The following is a 19,189-nucleotide window of genomic DNA, read 5'->3' as shown; positions in this document are numbered from 1 at the left end:
CTTTCAGGGGAATCCAGAAAAGTGGATTCACCCTCCGGATAGCGATACACTCCTGCAACCAATCTGCAACAGTAGCGCTAAAGACCTGTGCGTTACCATTGTTGCTGGTTCTTTAAAGTCCCTCCCCCTGGCTCTCTCCTCCAAACTTCCGGCGAAGCGATCGCCATTTTTTTTTCTCCGAGCGAGCGGGGATAAACGCACCGGTGAGCCTCTTTCTGTTTAGAGGCTTCCCTGGCTTCAGTCCTTCACCTTTAGTCACTAAGCACAAACCACTGAAAAGCCCGTTTGCTGAAATAAAGTCCCTTTATTTTTTACAAATAAATTCAGCCGAAAATCGGGCCCGTGAGAGGGGGGGGGGATTTTTTTTTTATCACTCGAGGCAGCGTGCAAACGATCATACAATCAAACGACAGCTCACATTAGGCAGCTGGATGGGTCTCTCCGTAGCAACGAATCTACCTAGATTCGTTGCTATGGGTCGTTTTTTTTTTTAAAAAACCTTTCTTAAAGGGAAAGGGGCTGTTTGGGAGCATGCTAACGGCTGCCCATTGGCTGCTTGACGGCCAGGGGCGGGACGAGCTTGGCAATAGCGCTTCCTTTCTAGTGATTTCTGCCGAGACCGGAAGCCTGTGGGAAACGCTAAAAAACGCAACTGATTCCACTACAAAGGCAGGTATGCATAACGACAAATTCCACTATTTTAAATGGCGATTTTTCATTCCGCAAACAATTTGCAACAAAGATCCCTGTGCGAAAAGGCCCTAAGGATTTCCTAATTCTGACATGCTAGGCTTTCTCAGCCAGGCATTGCCAAATATATATTGGTTGATATGACCACAGATGGTGATCTCAATCTACCCCCCCCCCTTCCAAAATGGCCAATCATGGACCTGGAGAGGGTGAGAAAGGGAGTGGCTCCAGGTGGCCCCAGCTATCCTTCCCAAACATATTCCACATGATTGTGCTAGTCTTGGGGTTTCTCAAAGCCTGAGTAATATTTTAGGGGTTTCTCAATGGTAAGAAAAGTTGAGAAAGGAATGGCAAGCTGCAATGAGCAGGAGCACAATCCAGACTTTCTCCACAGAATATGTTACTCTACCACTGCTGCACTCCACAGCTCCTTGCCCAGTTTCCCCTGCCACATCTGTACAGAGCAAGAAAAGATGGCATGGACACAGCACCTGGGGCAGGGAAAGTGCCATAAATGTTACTGAACGGTGCACAGAGAGAGGCTGGTAGAAAGGCAGAGAATGGATGGGGAGCATGAGACATGGAAAGCACCACCAAGGGACCAAGCCCTATGAAGATAGGTTGAGGGACTTGGGAATGTTCAGCCTGGAGAAAAGGAGGTTGAGAGAGGACATGATAGCCCTCTTTAAGTATTTGAAAGGTTGTCATTTGGAGGAGGGCAGGATGCTGTTCCCATTGGCTGCAGAGAAAAGGACACACAGTAATGGGTTTAAACTAGGAAGGGCGTTGTGAGTCTTGACCTACTGTCAAAGGCAGACAAAACTCACAACAAGGCTTATCATAGAATCATAGAATCCTAGAATCATAGAGTTGGAAGGGGCCATACAGGCCATCTAGTCCAACCCCCTGCTCAACGCAGGATCAGCCCTAAGCATCCTAAACCATCCAAGAAAAGTGTGTATCCAACCTTTGCTTGAAGACTGCCAGTGAGGGGGAGCTCACCACCTCCTTAGGCAGCCTATTCCACTGCTGAACTACTCTGACTGTGAAACATTTTTTTCCTGATATCTTGCCTATATCGTTGTACTTGTAGTTTAAACCCATTACTGCATGTCCTCTCCTCTGCAGCCAACTTCTATAGAAGCTTCTATGGAAAGAAAGCTTTAATTGGAAGTAGATCTGAATACTCAAACATCTGAAGTCAAGACTGTTCGATATTGGGAAAGCAAGCAGTTATCAATACAATTCTCCTGCCTAAACCAGACCCGTTCCCATGGGAGGGGTGCCATCCCCCACCCAGACGCCATCCCAGGCTTCCTGCCAAAGTGTCTCTGTTGGCACGTCCTTGATCAGCTCGGCACCTCAAGTTGCAGATAAGATGTTTACAGGAGCACTGGTAACAAAGTATCACAGCAGGGAGCACATGCAGTGTGAAAAGCTAGGGGGGATCAAAGGGAGGACAGAGGATCAAAAGGAATGCTACAGAGTCATAAGCATAATGGTTACATGGGTAAAGCAATAGAGGTTACACACACACAAAGATGGAGTCTCTCTGGCTCGCTTGGTTCAGACATGGCAGAGAGCAGGGGTCTGATCCTGACATTAACTTGTATGCGGAGTGTACTAAGACTTTGCACCTAACAACAACAACATGCTGTTGATGTCACTCAGACTCTAACAGCAGTTGGCAAATATGTAAGTGAAACATTTTGCAAAATGTTTCCACATCCAACTATGGCTGTGGTCTATTTAATATCCAGTCATCTATTCAAGATGCCTGTAGATGTTATGAAAGAAGGGTTCATACCACTCCAAGCCAATATGCTGCTTCTCAAAGGCCTGTGGTGGTCAAAGGAGAGCACTTGCCAGTGCTTTTGGGAAAAAAATGATGGCCAAGAGAGCAAGGACTTTACAACATTTGAGCTTTTGAAGATACCTGAGCCAATGTCAAGAGGGACCATCTGGACCCACCTGTCCATTCCCATGTTTCAAGGAGTGAGGTCTGTGGTGGCTGCCCTTGCAGGTACAATCAGTTTAAGGCAGTGGTGTATGTGAGAGTGGGTGTGAAAGAGATCTTGTTGCGTCATTTGGAAGGAGATGCTGACAACAAAGTAAGGAATGGTAGGAGGAGGCCAAGTCAGCCATCCAGTACCTTTGTCCAGTGCTGAAGGGTCCGCTTCGTGCGCAGACCAAGGCCTGGGAGTAACCCGACCCTCTCTGGAGTGATGATGCTAATCCTGTCCCTTGTGCCCCCACTGCACTCTGGATGCTTCTATTATAATCCTCAGATCTATGGAGCAGTGAAAGCTGACACTTGATCCTCTCAGGTCTCAGCAAGCCCTGTGTTGCCTGAACTTTTCATAATCTCAGTACTCTACCTCATTAGTCAGTTAGCCTCGGGGGGGGGGGAAGAGTCACAGGATAAGGACCAGGAGTTAACCATGGGCAACAAGCAGACCACTTTCACTCTGGAGCAGCTGGATGCATATCAGGTAAGTGCCTTTTCATGCCCTGGGACATACAAAACATTTCTCTTGCATTAATACATCTTGTGCACCCAGATGAGCACTGCCATGGCTGGCCAGAAGGTGGGAGGGTAAGAAGGGAGATAAATCCTTTTCCAGCTACTTAGAAGCAGACAAACCCCTGCCTCTTCTGACAAGAGGCGTAAGAGTTCTCCACAGCCCCTGAGAGGGGAAAAAGAAGACTCCAACAACAGGGCTAGAAATTACTCTGGGGCCTGAGTCAAGCCATCTCTGACTTGAGAGTTCTTCTGTTTCAGGACACAACATTTTTCACCAAGAAAGAAATTCTCAGGTAAGGACATTTTTTGATACTAACATGTAAGTTCCAGCCACTTTAATATCTGTTTGAAAATACTTGATCAATTAACATGTTTATAACCTACTTTTCCTCTTTGCTCAAGGATTAAGAATGACTGGGCCAGAGTTATTGTCCACATTTTTCTCAACATAAAGAAATGTGGAGCTCTGTCCATCCACAGACAATATTGTAATAATTCCATAATATGAATATTTCTTTACCTTGGCATTCTGGTGACTCAACCCACTGCTTTTCTGGAGCTGAGGAAGCCCCACAGTGTCAGAGTTTAAGTTACCTATAGGACAAGCTGCATTATGTGCACCTCTACTAGGCATCAGATATCTGATGATCCCCCAGCCTCCCTGCTTGTGTACAACTTAAGCTGCAATGGGGGACAACATCCCCCATTTAGAATTGGTACTTTCCAAGTTGAAGGGCTTTAAAACATGTTTTGATTTTTTTTTAAACCATAGCTATTACTGAAGACCAAAAACAGGACTTCTTTCTAATCTGAAAGAGAGCACTCAAAGCAAAGTATTTGAAATGCTTTCCTGTAAAATGCAAAACCACAGGCACCAAGGCCCAGTGGTCCTTTCTGCCCCACTGCCCAGCTCCTCCTGAGGCATTCATCAGACAAAGCCTCAGTCAGCAGAGATCAAGTCAGGAAGAGCCAGGACCGTGGGGCAGGTGAATCCTGTCCCCTTTCACCGTTGCTGATCTGCTGCATGATGCACAGATGGGGTGAAATTTAAGTATAGGCGCATTTTCATGCCTGGAATAGAGTCCAAGCCCATAATTGTATCATGAATAAGACATCTATTATTGATAAGGAATCCTTTTGAAACGTCTCCCTCTTTGTTCCTTTCTGCTTTCACTGATGACAGCTGTGAACAGTCGTTGGACCTATGAGAACAGCAAACAGCCACTGCCCTACAGCCCAGCCCCAAGGCCCCATCATGACCCCAGACTGTCTCCCCCACAGACACCCGTCATATTAAAGCTGACAGAGCAGGAAGGTATAGGCAGCTCAGTCCTATATAGTCCGATTGAATTTACAAGAAAATGTGCATATAAAGTACATACAATGAGAACATGATCCTCGACTGGCTAGACACTATAATGAAGGAGGAGATCTAGGTCCTTGGTCCATCCAGAGCTCACAAGTCTGAGTAATCAAACTTACGCCTTACACAGGCCTCATCTACACATTCACTTGTGTAGTCCAGTTGCACTATGCAGATATTTTAGAGTGGTCCTGTTGAGAGAGTCTTTCTTTGCCCCTTGCCAAGCCTTCCTGTCTTCACTGGAAATATGGACATAAGGTTTCCCTGATGCTAAAGTTCAGACAAATCAAATGGCCTAGGGTCTAGAATTGGTCAGTAAGGGTTCTTATTCAGCCTGCAAGCAACTGAGGGAGGGGGTGGGGAGTCTGAATGTAGACCAGAAGGATCTATTTTAGGGTCTTATACTTCCTGCTAAAGATTTTAGCATATTGACCTCTTGTCACCGCTAGAAGGTTGGTAGAAGGTTTAGCCTAGCTAGCATAAAAAATCGCTTCAGGGAAGATGATTTTAAAGATGTAAAGTACTCCGAGAGCCTTCCTGCTTGGGGATAGATATAAAAAAAGATGGGAAAGTATGTTCTGCGTGCTCTGGCAATAGTGTTCTGATAGTCAATATCCAAGATTCGTTACTGATGGTGTTGTAAGCTTGGTTCTCTTCAAGGTTTTCCAAAAATTCAATAGACATTCCTAAAGACTGTAGTTTGATGTTAATCTTCATGACCCAGGATGATAGAAACTTATCAGACAACATAAGATAGACTAAGCTCCCAGCTTGGGAGCCAGCCTAGAGAGGTCAATTCTGGGTACTACGGGAGAGGGAGGCGGGTATGAGGGCGGGATGATACAGAGAACTCTAGCACGTTTGACCTCCATACCTTCCTTCTGCTGGTTGCCTGCTGGTTGCTCTCTGGTTGCTAGCACTTTTTAGGGTGGTGAATCCACTTTATGTGATTCATAGAATCATAGAATCATGGAATCATAGAATTGGAAGGGGCCATACAGGCCATCTAGTCCAACCCCCTGCTCTACGCAGGATCAGCCCTAAGCATCCTATAGAATCATAGAATCATAGAGTTGGAAGGGGCCATACAGGCCATCTAGTCTAACCCCCTGCTCTACGCAGGATCAGCCCTAAGCTGATTCCCAAAGAAGCACTTTAAAATGAATAATGTAGCGACCAGTCAGCTGGCCAGATGCTGGATGTGGGCAACATCATGTGAAGGGGCTGGACTGTCTACATTCGACTGGCATGACGCTACATTTAACGGGTGCAGAAATCCCCTGGGTTAGATGTGAAACCTCTAGGAGAGATTCCGGTTCACTTGTTCTTTGAAAACTATCCATCAAATTCTTGGTTTGGGCCCTCCCTGTCTCTCTGCAAAGTCTGAATATAACTAATTGGTCTGAACAAGTTCTTCAAGCCCTGTCCTTGGAGGCACCAAGGGAAGGATGACCCTTTCTCTTTCTTTGCAGGCTGTTCTACAGGTATCGTGATTTGGCCCCTCAGCTAGTCCCACTGGACTACACCAAGAAGCCCAACGTGAAGCTGCCCTATGAACTGATAGGCAGCATGCCTGAGCTGAAGGTACTGGACAGTAAGGAGAGCCAAGGGGAGGGCAGAAAGAGACTGGTGGGTGCTGGAAACCTTGCAGGAGGGGCTTGAACAGAATGGTACCTGGGCCTGACCACTGTGCAACAGAGATATGTTGGACTGGATGGTATAGTGATTAAGAGTGGCAGCTTTAAATCTGGCGAGCCAGTTTTGATTCCCTGCTCCTCCACATGCAGCCAGCTGGGTGACCTTGGGCTTATCACAGCACTGATAAAACTTTTCTTACTGAGCAGAGATGTCAGGGCTCTCTCAGCCTCACCCACCTCACAGGGTGTCTGTTGTGGGGAGAAGAAATGGAATGTGACTGTAAGCCGCTTTGAGCCTCCTTCGGGTGGGGAAAAGCGGCATATAAGAACCAAATCTTCTTCTTCTTCTTCTTCTTCTTCTTCTTCTTCTTCTTCTTCTTCTTCTTCTTCTTCTTCTTCTTCTTCTTCTTCTTCTTCTTCTTCTTCTTTGAATCATAGAATCATAGAATCATAGAATCATAGAATCATAGAATCATAGAATCATAGAATCATAGAATCATAGAATCATAGAGTTGGAAGGGGCCATACAGGCCATCTAGTCCAACCCCCTGCTCAGCGCAGGATCAGCCCAAAGCATCCAAGAAAAGTGTGTATCAGCATTCACCCGATATACAGCATTTGCCTTTTTGACCGCTACATCACACTGCCTGCTCATGTTTAGCTTACAATCCACAAGTACCCCAAGGTCTCGTTCACACACAGTGTTACCTAGAAGTGTATCCCCCATCCAGTAGGCATGCTTTTCATTTTTCTGACCCAGATGCAGAACGTTACACTTATCTTTATTAAATTGCATATTGTTCTCATTTGCCCATTTTTCCATTGTGTTCAGATCTCGTTGAACTCTGTCTCCATCTTCCCGAGTATTTGCCAGTCCTCCCAATTTGGTGTCATCTGCAAACTTGATGAGTAGTCCCTCCACCCCCTCATCTAGATCATTAATAAATATGTTAAAAAGTACCGGACCGAGCCCTGAGCCCTGAGGTACCCCGCTACTCACCTCCCTCCAGTCTGATGAAACACCATTGACAACAACTCTTTGAGTGCGGTTCTCTAATCAATTCCCTATCCACTTAACTATCTGAAAATCCAGATTTCAGTCCTTCAAATTTATCCATCATAACATCATGGGGAACCTTATAAAAAGCTTTACTAAAATCCAAGTAAACGACATCAACCGAATTTCAACGATCCAGCAAACCTATTACTTGGTCAAAAAAGGAAACCAGGTTGGTCTGACAGAACCTGTTGGAGACAAATCCATGCTGACTTCCTTGGATCACCAAATTGTCTTCCAGATGTTTGCAGATTGCTCCCTTTAATGTCTGCTCCATTATCTTACCCACAACAGAGATCAGACTCACTGGTCTGTAGTTTCCCAGGTCATCCTTCCTCCCTTTTTTGAAGATCGGAATAACGTTTGCTCTCTTCCAGTCCTCCGGGACATCTTCAGTCCTTAAAGAGGTCCCGAAGATGATGGACAAGGGGATTTGAACTCATCCAGTGCAGCTAAATGCTTCTCAACAACCTCTCTGTCCATGTAAGCCTGCCACCCAGACACTATCCCTTGGCTACTGCCATCTCTAGTTGTGCCTAAGCCCTTTGACCTGTGGAAAAAAACAGATGTAAAATAGGCACTGAGCCTTTCTGCTTTTTTTGCATCTTCCGTTAGAGTTTGTCCATCTGGACCCAACAGTGGGCCTATTGCCTCCTTTACCTTACATTTGCTCCTGACATAACTAAAAAAATCTTTTCTTGTTACAAAGTTTGCCCTATAAAAATCCAACATCCGCGTCTGGCTACAAGCTTCCTTGACCCCCCCCCATCTCAAAAGGAATTCTATGAGGAAATGGTCACTTCCCCCTACGGTCCCCACCTCCTTCACCTCATCCACTAACTCTTGCCTGTTGGTCAGTATTAAGTCCAGTATGGCTGAACCTCTTGTGGGTTCATCTACCATTTGATAAATGAAATTGTCAGCCAGGCAGGTTAGAAAGTCGCATGACTGAGGATGCTTCGCAGAGTTTGTTTCCCAGCACACATCTGGGAAATTGAAGTCACCCATGATGACAAGGTCCTGCCGCTTGGATATTTTCCCAAGCTGCTCACAAAGTGCAGCATCCACATCGTTGCAATGGGAGATGCTTTTCAGAGAGACAAACCGGCCCAGTGGGGTCCCTGGAGAGACCTCACTCCCTTTCAAAACCTCCCATGCCTCTCTCCACAGGACAACCCCTTCCGGCAACGTATTGCAGAGGTTTTCTCTGAGGATGGGGAGGGCAACATGACCCTAGATGATTTCCTGGACATGTTCTCTGTGATGAGTGAAATGGCTCCCCGGGACCTCAAGGCTTACTATGCCTTCAAAATATATGGTGAGTGGGCCTGAAAAACATTCAGTGCTGGAGGGGGAGCCCAGAAGGAAGAGCAGCAGGTGGCAGGAATCCTCAGAAGCAGCATAGAAATGTCCTACATAGATGGACACAGGCTATCTGTCATCTTCTCAGACCAGCAGCAAAGTGGTTTTCTGTGGGTCCCCAAAGACTTTGCCTACAGGGATGCACAGGACATCCAACTGGGGGTGGTGATATCCTATTTTGAGGTCCAATGGTCCCTTCAGCAACCATCAAGGACTGAAGAGGTGGGACTCCCAAGGCCAGTCCCTTGAGGAAAGGGTGGTAGCAGAGACTGTGCAGCTATCTGCCCTAGGCCTGGCAATTACACAGCTACTCAAGGAACGGAGACTGTTGGGAGGCCACAATGCCAGACTTCACAATTAAGATCAAAAGTGTTCTTGGGGATGAGAGCCTGCTTGTGCAGCTCGGACCTCACAGGAAGCAGTGTGATTCTTGTCACAAACTGCCAGAGACTCACTGTTTGGACCTTCTCTGCAAGGATTGCCCACCAACTGAATCATAGAAACCTAGAGTGGGAAGGGGCCATACAAGCAATCTAATCCAACCCCCTGCTCAATACAGGATCACCCTCAAGCATCCAGGAGAAGGATTAGTCCAGCCACTACTTGAAGATCACCAGTGAGGGGGAACTCACCACCTCCTTAAGCAGCCCATTCCACTGATGAACTAGACTCATAGAATCCTAGAGTGGGAAGGGGCCATCCAGGCCATCTAGTCCCACATCCTGCTCTATGCAGGATCAGCCTAAGGCAGTGGTTCTCAACCTGGGGGGTCAGCACTCTTTTGGATGTCGAATGCCCCTTTCACAGGGGTTGCGGCAGGGCAAACAGCTTGGCTGGGGAGGCGCCATCTACACAACAGCCTTACAGGGTTGATCGAGATAGAGCATTCATCTGTCTGGAGCAGCAGAAAAGAGCGAGATCAGCATGGTGAGACTAGAGGCAGAACTGAACTGAGAAACCCCAGGGGGAAAAAAAAACTATTTATGTATAATCATGAACAATGGATCTTCACGAGATTGATGAGTTTCAGTTTAATTTCTGTGAAAGAATCTTTGCATAATTTCATGGTTGGGGTTCACAACAACATGAGGAACTGTATTAAAGGGTCGCAGCACTAGGAAGGTTGAGAACCACTGGCCTAAGACATCCAGGATAAGGATCTGTCCAGTCACTGCTTGAAGACTGCCAGTGAGGGGGAGGTTACCACCTCCCTAGACACCCCATTCCACTGCTGAACTACTTTGACTGTGAATTTCCTCCTGATACCTATCAAATACTGTTCTACAAGTAGTCTAAAGTTAATACTGCAGGCCCTATCCTCTGCTGCCCACAGGAACCACTTCCTGGCCAGTTTCCCAGCAGAATACAGGATGGGAAGGGCCCAATGGGATGGCAAGGGCTGCTGCTTCGCTGGCCTCCCCAGCCCCCATGGCCAGGGTCCAAAGGTCTGGCACTGCTGTTTCTCAATCAGAGCTCAGCTTGGGTCACTCATGGGGAGGGAGAAAGGGAGAGGAGGAGCCCACAGAGCTGAAGCAGGGTTTGTCACTGGCTTCTTTCCAACAGACTTTAACAATGATGACTACATCTGCAAGTTTGATTTGGAGAAGACCGTTAACAAGCTGACCCGCAAGGAACTGACCCCAGAGGAGGTGAACCTGGTGTGCAACAAGGTGATTGACGAGGCAGACTTGGACAATGATGGGAAGCTGTCATTAGAGGACTTCCAGCACATGATTGTACGAGCACCTGACTTCCTCAGGTAACAGAAATGATCCCAGCCTCTTAGCCCCACTTCCATTAGTGGGCCCGGACTAATCAGAGTTGGGGAAACCCTCCCTTTTCATCTGTTAAACTGGTTTTTAAAACCAATAAAAGATGAAACCACACCAAGAATTCTGTGGCATACGTATTTGGCCTATTTGGCCCCCAGGGCAGGTGAGAGGGGTGTGGGGGCGCAGGGCCTGGGGCAAGCCAAACAAGAAACTGAGGCACTTTGTGCTCATACACTGCTCCCATGTTTCCAGCTTGCAATCCACCTGTGACCTGTTCCCTGCTTCCTCACTCATCTCCCCAAGCCGTGCCATTCTGACTGCAAGACTCAACACTGGGGGACAGTAAGTGCTGTGGGAGGGTGGAGGAAATGGGAGTTTTACTAGAAAGCCAGATAAGAGCCCCCCACCCCCACTCCAGCCACTCTACCCAGGCCCAGGTCAGCATGGCATATGGCCTAGCTTCGCAACAGAACTGGATGGGAAGGGAGCTGGTGGCTGCCAACTGAGTCTGGAGGCAGCAGTGCTCCTTGTTAGGCGCAGAGTGAGGAACAGGGGGGTGAGACTGAGCTGGGCTTTCTCCTCTGAGAGCACCCTCTCCCTGTGGTCTCTCTGCCAATGGCAAGACAGCACCCATATGGGTCTTGGCCAGCTTGTGGGCTGGATAAATGTGAAGGAGTGTGGGATGGTGCCTTGCCAGGCAGCGTACCCATGGATGAGTCCCTGGGTGGTGGCAACGGAAAAGCTGGCAGCAGCACCTTCTCCAAGGTGTTGTTGCAAGCATTGAGTGGCAGCAAGGAGTAGAAGATTGCATACTTGCAGGCAGCACACTCCATTGTAGCCTCCTTGTCACTCCACAAGGTGCAGCTGGAACTGGGACTCAAGTTAAGTGCCATGGTGGAGGGCTCAGGAGCAGCCCTCAGCGAGAGGAGAGCAGGAAAGAAGCCACAATTATCATACTTAAGATACACCACTGCAAGAATGCCCTCCATCTTTCTCCTGGATGTTTAGCCGGAAATTCTTGGGAATTAATTTCAACCCACTGGTTCCGGTCTGACCCTCTGGGACAACAGAAAACAACTCTGCTCCATTTTCTATATGACAACCCTTCAATCAGCTAGGACAAGAAAGTGAATTTATAACAGATGATGAAGAGAGGGCTGACCTGCTTAAATACTATTTCTCCTCAGCCTCCTCTTGTGAGGGAAATAGTACTCAATGTGGAAAAAACGTAATACAAAACGGGGGGGGGGGGATGAGAATGGTGGCCTAGGATCACTGTGGGGACAGTCCATAAAGTCCTAGTTTCTTTAAATGTAACAAAGTCTTCTGGGCCAGATGAACTGCATCCAATAGTACTAAAAGAACTTACAGAACCTCTGTCCATTATTTTTGACACTTCTTGGCAAACAGGTAAGGTACCACATGATTGGAGGCGGGCAAATGTTGTCCCGATCTTCAAGAAAGGGAAAAAAGAGGATCTGGGTAACTATCGACCTGTCAGCTTGACATCTGTAGCTGGAAACATTTTGGAACAAATCATAAAACAGTCAGTCCTTGAGTAGCTGGAACAGAGAGCTGTGATTTCTAAGCATGGGTTTCACAAGAACAAATCATGTCGTTGTTGATGTTGTTAGGTGCGAAGTTATGTCCGACCCATCGCAACCCCATGGACAATGATCCTCCAGGCCTTCCTGTCCTCTACCTTTCCACGGAGTCCATTTAAGTTCACACCCACTGCTTCAGTGACTCCATCCAGCCACCTCATTCTCTGTCGTCCCCTTCTTCTTTTTCCCTTAATCGCTCCCAGCATTAGGCTCTCTTCCAGGGAGTCCTTCCTTCTCATGAGGTGGCCAAAGTATTTGAGTTTCATCTTCAGGATCTGGCCTTCTAAGGAGCAGTCTGGGCTGATCTCCTCTAGGACTGACCGGTTTGTTCGCCTTGCAGTCCAAGGGACTCGCAAGAGTCTTCTCCAGCACCAGAATTCAAAAGCCTCAATTCTTTGACACTCGGCCTTCCTTATGGTCCAGCGTTCACAGCCATACATTGCAACTGGGAATACCATAGGCTTGACTAAATACACTTTTGTTGGCAGGGTAATGTCTCTGCTTTTTAGGATGCTATCTAGATTTGCCATAGCTTTCCTCCCCAGGAGCAAGAGTCTTTTAATTTCTTTGCTGCAGTCCCCATCTAGTGAGGGGGAGCTCACCACCTCCTTAGGCAGCCTATTCCACTGCTGAACTACTCTGACTGTGAAAATTTTTTTCCTGATATCTAGCCTATATCGTTGTACTTGTAGTTTAAACCCATTACTGCGTGTCCTCTCCTCTGCAGCCAACAGAAACAGCATCCTGCCCTCCTCCAAGTGACAACCTTTCAAATACTTATCATGTCCCCTCTCAACCTCCTTTTCTCCAGGCTGAACATTCCCAAGTCCCTCAACCTATCTTCATAGGTCTTGGTCCCTTGGCCCCAGATCATCTTCGTCGCTCTCCTCTGTACTCTTTCAATTTTATCTACGTCCTTCTTGAAGTGAGGCCTCCAGAACTGCACACAGTACTCCAGGTGCGGTCTGACCAGTGCCGTATACAATGGGACTATGACATCTTGTGATGTTCCTTACAGAGTAGTTTCTCAGTGGAACAGGCTTCCTTGGGAGGTGGTGGCTTCTCTGGGAAACTTTAATCAGAGGTTAGATTTTTCTTGGATGCTTTAGGATGCTTTGGGCTGATCCTGCGTTGAGCAGAGGGTTGGACTAGATGGTCTGTATGGCCCCTTCCAACTCTATGATTCTGTGATTCTAGGATTCCATAGACATCTGATGGAGAGGCTGATTCTGTGAAGTCTTAAGGGGGTGGGAGGTTACAGCGGATGAGCAATAGGGTTGTGAGTGTCCTGTATAGTGCAGGGTGCTGGACTAGATGACCCATGAGGTCCCTTACAACTGTATTATTCTATGATTCTATGATTCATATCACCTCTTAGTTGTCTTCTCTACAGGGTATACAGACCCTCAAGCTTTCCTCATATGACTTGGTCTCCAACCCACTCACCATCTTGGTAGCCCTCCTCTGGACACACTCCAGTTTATCTATATCTTTCTTTAGTTGTGGTCCCCAAAACTGAACACAGGTTGGTGTCTGCTACCGACCGCCTGACCAGTGAGAGGATGTGGATGCTGCACTTTGTGAGCAGCTTGAGAAAATATCCAAGCGTCAGGACCTTGTCATCATGGGTGAGTTCAATTTCCCAGATGCGTGAATCATAGAATCATAGAGTTGGAAGGGGCCATACAGGCCATCTAGTCCAACCCCCTGCTAAACCCAGGATCAGCCCAAAGCATCCTAAAGCATCCAAGAAAAGTGTGTATCCAACCTTTGCTTGAAAACTGCCAGTGAGGGGGAGCTCACCTCTGCAGCCAACGGGAACAGCATCCTGCCCTCCTCCAAATGACAACCTTTCAAATACTTAAAGAGGGCTATCATGTCCCCTCTCAACCTCCTTTTCTCCAGGCTGAACATTCCCAAGTCCCTCAACCTATCTTCATAGGAATTGGTCCCTTGGCCCCAGATCATCCTCGTCGCTATGACATCTTGTGATTTTGATGTGATGCCCCTGTTGATACAGCCCAAAATGGGCACTTGCCTTTTTTACCACTGCATCACACTGCGTGCTCATATTTAGTTTACAGTCCACAAGTACCCCAAGGTCTTGTACACACACAGTGTTACCTAGAAGTGTATCCCCCAGCCAGTAGGCATGCTTTTCATTTTTCTGACCCAGATGCAGAACTTTACACTTATCATTATTAAATAGCATCTTGTTCTAATTTGCCCATTTTTCCATTATGTTCAGATCTCGTTGAACTCTGTCTCTATCTTCTGGAGTATTAGTCTGTCCTCCCAATTTGGTGTCATCTGCAAACCTGATGAGTACCCCCTCATCTAGATCAGTGGTCCCCAACCTGCAGGCCGTGGCCCGGTGCCGGGCCGTGAAGGCCATGGCGCCGGGCCGCGGCTCCCTCTCCCCGCCCCCCCGCAGTAAAAAACTTCCCAGGCCGCAAGCTTGCAGGGGCACGGCCCGCGGGTGCGGCCCGATGCGTGGGCGTGGCTGATGCGTGGGCGTGGCCCGCGCAGGCTGCGGGCCGCGCCCCGATGCCCTGCCGGTCCCCAACCTCAGAAAGGTTGGGGACCACTGATCTAGATCATTAATAAAAAAGTACCGGATCGAGAACTGAGCCCTGAGGTACCCCGCTACTCACCGCCCTCCAGTCTGATGAAATACCATTGACAACAACTCTTTGAGTGTGGTTCTCTAACCAATTCCCTATCCACCTAACCATCTAAAAATCCAGATTGCAGTCCTTCAATTTTTCCATCAGAACATCATGGGGAACCTTATCAAAAGCTTTACTAAAATCCAAGTAAACGACATCAACCGAATTTCCATGATCCAGCAAAACTGTCACTTGGTCAAAAAAGGAAACCAGGTTGGTCTGGCAGGACCTGTTGGAGACAAATCCATGCTGACTTCCGTGGATCACCAAATTGTCTTCCAGATGTTTTCAGATTGCTCCCTTTAATATCTGCTCCATTATCTTACCCACAACAGAGATCAGACTCACTGGTCTGTAGTTTCCCAGGTCATCCTTCCTCCCTTTTTTGAAGATCGGAATAACGTTTGCTCTCTTCCAGTCCTCTGGGACATCTCCAGTCCTTAAAGTGGTCCCAAAGATGATGGACAAGGGTTCTGCAAGTTCTCCGGAAAGTTCTTTGAGCACTCTCGGGTGCATTTCATCCGGCCCAGGGGATTTGAACTCATCCAATGCAGCTAAATGCCTCTCGACAACCACTCTGTCCATGTCAACCTGCCTCCCAGACACTATATCTTGGCTACTGACATCTCTAGATGTGCCTAAACCCTTTGACCTGTGGGAAAAATACAGATGTAAAATAGGCACTGAGCCTTTCTGCTTTCTCTGCATATTCCGTTAGAGTTTGTCCATCCGCACCCAACAGTGGGCCTATTGCCTCCTTTACTTTACATTTGCTCCTCACATAACTGAAAAATCTTTTCTTGTTACAGTGGGCTTCCCTGGCCAATCTTAGCTCACTCTCAGCTTTGGCCTTTCTGATGATTGATCTACAGTGCCTAGTAACCTGTACGTACTCTTTTTTAGAGCTCTGTCCTTCCCTCCATTTCCTGAATATTTCCCTTTTCTTTCTTAGTTCCTCTTGAAGTTCTCTGTTCATCCAAATAGGCTTCTTAGAGCTCCTGCAGTGTTTTCGTCTTTTGGGGATAGTCATTGATTGAGCATGCAATAGCTCTTGTTTGAGTTGCGCCCACCGTTTACATGCTCCCTTCCCTTCCAGCATTCTCGTCCATGGTATGACACTCATCATGTCTCTGAGTTTATTAAAGTTTGCCCTATGAAAATCCAACATCTGCATCTGGCTACAAACTTCCTTGCCTCCCCATCTCAAAAGGAATTCTATGAGGACATGGTCACTTCCCCCTAGGGTCCCCACCTCCTTCACCTCATCCATCAACTCTTGCCTGTTGGTCAGTATTAAGTCCAGTATGGCTGAACCTCTTGTGGGTTCATCTACCATTTGATAAATGAAATTGTCAGCTAGGCAGTTCAGAAAGTTGCATGACTGAGGATGCTTTGCAGAGTTTGTTTCCCAGCACATGAGACCTTGGGGTATTTGTGGATTGTAAACTAAACATGAGCAGGCAGTGTGAAGCAGTGGTAAAAAAGGCGAATGCCATTTTGGGCTGTATCAACAGAGGCATCACATCAAAATCACAAGATGTCATAGTCCCATTGTATACAGCACTGGTCAGACCACACCTGGAGTACTGTGTGCAGTTCTGGAGGCCTCACTTCAAGAAGGACATAGATAAAATTGAAAGGGTATAGAGGAGAGCAACGAAGATGATCTGGGGCCAAGGGACCAAGCTCTATGAAGATAGGTTGAGGGACTTGGGAATGTTCAGCCTGGAGAAAAGGAGTTTGAGAGGGGACATGATAGCCCTCTTTAAGTATTTGAAAGGTTGTCACTTGGAGGAGGGCAGGATGCTGTTTCTGTTGGCCGCAGAGGAGAGGACACGCAGTAATGGGTTTAAACTTCAAGTACAACGATATAGGCTAGATATCAGGAAGAAAATGTTCATAGTCAGAATAGTTCAGCAGTGGAATAGGTTGCCTAAGGGGGTGGTGAGCTCCCCCCCACTGGCAGTCTTCAAGCAAAGGTTGGATACACACTTTTCTTGGATGGTTTAGGATGCTTAGGGCTGATCCTGCATTGAGCAGGGGGTTGGACTAGATGGCCTGTATGGCCCCTTCCAATTCTATGATTCTATGATTCTATTATTCTATAGGATGCTTAGGGCTGATCCTCCGTAGAGCAGGGGGTTATACTAGATGGCCTGTATCGCCCCTTCCAACTCTATGATTCTATCGTTCTATGATTCACACATCTGGGAAATTGAAGTCACCCATGATGACAAGGTCCTGACGCTTGGATATTTTCTCAAGCTGCTCACAAAGTGCAGCATCCACATCCTCTCATTGGTCAGACGGTCGGTAGCAGACACCAACCACCACACTGTTTGTTTTCTCCTTGCTTATTTCCCCCCAGTTGCTTTCCACTGTAGATATACTCTCCTTCACTAGAATTTCCTGACAGGTAAGCCCTTTCCTCACATACAGTGCCACTCCTCCACCTCTTAGATCTATTCTGTTTTTTCTGAACAATTGATGTGTTACCCGCAGAAAGTGGTAACATTGCCTCATGTGATCTAGACCAGTGTTTCCCAACCACCGGTCCACGGACTGGTACCGGGTCGTGAAGCCCTCGGTACTGGGCCGCGGAGGGGGGAGGCACCGACGCACTAATGGCGATTGGCCACTTTGGCAGAGGGGGAGCAAGGAAAGGCAGACGGGCATGGCTGTGGTTTTGAAATCAACCGGGGCTGGCTGCCAACTTGCATCGGCTGGGGCGCGGGGGAAAGGGGCAAGGCTTTGCCATTTGGAGAAATTACGAAGAGGCCAAGGGCTCAAACCTAAGTGTGTCAGAAGAATAGCGGACGAGGAGGCAACCTGCTAACTTATCTCCCACTTCCTGTTGAAATCCACTCCTGCTGCTATAAATGGAGCTGCCTTGTGTCATTCTGAGGGCTGCTTCTGACAAAGGAGACCAGAAAGCACTCTGTGGCACGGCTGTGAAGGGGACAGAGGGAATTCTCCTGCTCCACCTTAAGCCACCAAGTCTAGGGAGGCTATGGGAGGTAACTGCGCATCCTTAAGCAGCTGCGGGTCCTGCTCGAGTGGTGGTGGAGGCGGCGGTACAAGCAACTTGGGGAAGGGAGGGAGGAGCTCGTGCTGCCCGGACCAGCCTGCGTGCTGCCGCTCCCAACAGCAGCAGTGCCTGCGGGCGGAGGGTCCAGTTGGCGCCATGTGCGCTAGTGTGGGTCGAGGCCAAGGCGGCGTGGCACACGGGGGCAGCGATGCCCCGGGGGAGGCGGCAGCATGATGGCTAAGCCCCTGCCCCCACCCCCACCCCCCAGAGCCAGAGCGCACCCGCGCCGAGTTGGAAAAGCTCATCCAGCAGCACGCCGTGCTCTGTGTCAGCTAAAAGGGAAGCATTTCGTACCGGCCCACCAGGTTACTCGGCCCCACCAGGTTACTCAGTCCTTCACCAATCCCAGACCCACAAGAAGGGAGGGGGTGGCAATCTTGGTCCGGGAGGCTCTTTCCTACAGGGCTCTCCCGGGGCCAGAAATCAGTGGAGTGATGTCAGTATTGGGTGGGACACGGTTGAGAGCTTGGCCATATGGCTGGTATACTGCCCGCCCAACAAGCTGCCAGATGCCCTGTATTCTGACATCAATAAAGCAGTGAGCCAGAAGTTCATGGTCAACTATGTCAAATGCTGCCATGAGATCCAATAGCACAAGCAGCCCTGACCCACCCTGATCCAGCTGTCTCATCATCATCATCATCATCATCATCATCATCATCATCATCATCATCATTAAATTTATTTTCAGCATTCCCTTGCGGCTCGTGGCTGGTCACAGTGTCTTAAAACCCCATTAAAACCCCATTAAAAGACATAAAACATTACCAACATGGCAGAAAATCAATAAAAACCCGACTCCCCCCCACTACTAGCAGGGTGGAGAAGGAGGTCCTGATGATGTTCACTTCAGATCCCGGGGGGGCGGGGCATAGATCGATCTTGCCAGCCCCGGTCTCAACCATATACCTGGTCGAAGAGCTCCATTTTACAGCTCTCCCGGGAGCTCATTCCACCAGGTCGGGGCCAGGACCGAAAAGGCGTGCTTCCCTAGGGCCAGGAATGACCAGCAAATTTTCACCCACAGAGCGTAGGGCCCTGCAGTGCTCTTCCTATTACTTACATGTGGATGGGACATAGATGTTTAAGTATTACTGTGTTTTTAACAGCACTTTCCACATTAGAATCTGAAAAGAGGGGCTATGAAGATAATGGGACTCCCACGTCCACACCTTCCAACATGAGTGAATTGGATCTGTTGATGGTTTGGAGCCTGTCTGAATCCAAAGCTTCAGGGAGTTCAGGTGGTGATGGAGAAGAAATTAATAATCTGACAGGCTCTGCAAAGGACCAGGGGACATCAGACCTTCGTGTTGCCTCCTGTTGGGAAGATGAAGCAAGCAAAAGCTGCCAGTACAGTCCTTTATCACTCTTTGCGTATGATCTGTCAACCAGTTCTCAATACACCTAAGATCTATTATTA

The 19,189-nt window shown here is 48.0% G+C and overlaps 1 protein-coding gene across 2 annotated transcripts; it reads left to right on the top strand.

The window, feature by feature from the left end:
- The first annotated feature begins 3,099 nt into the window (after positions 1-3,099).
- CIB3 (calcium and integrin binding family member 3) lies at positions 3,100-19,189 on the top strand. 2 transcript variants are annotated; one of them, XM_077336372.1, is made up of 6 exons: positions 3,100-3,182; positions 3,473-3,507; positions 6,050-6,161; positions 8,442-8,589; positions 10,197-10,303; positions 18,876-19,189. In XM_077336372.1, the coding sequence occupies exons 1-6, from the start codon at positions 3,132-3,134 to the stop codon at positions 18,888-18,890; spliced, it is 468 nt and encodes a 155-aa protein (XP_077192487.1). In that variant the 5' UTR covers positions 3,100-3,131; the 3' UTR covers positions 18,891-19,189. The 2 variants fall into 2 exon arrangements, with proteins under 2 accessions (XP_077192487.1, XP_077192486.1); XM_077336371.1 differs by having other exon boundaries at positions 10,197-10,392.

Source organism: Paroedura picta, chromosome 4 (assembly GCF_049243985.1).
Source record: "Paroedura picta isolate Pp20150507F chromosome 4, Ppicta_v3.0, whole genome shotgun sequence".
NCBI lineage: Eukaryota > Metazoa > Chordata > Lepidosauria > Squamata > Gekkonidae > Paroedura > Paroedura picta.
Note: the sequence above shows the minus strand (reverse complement) of the source record. Positions and strands in the feature narration are given on the sequence as shown.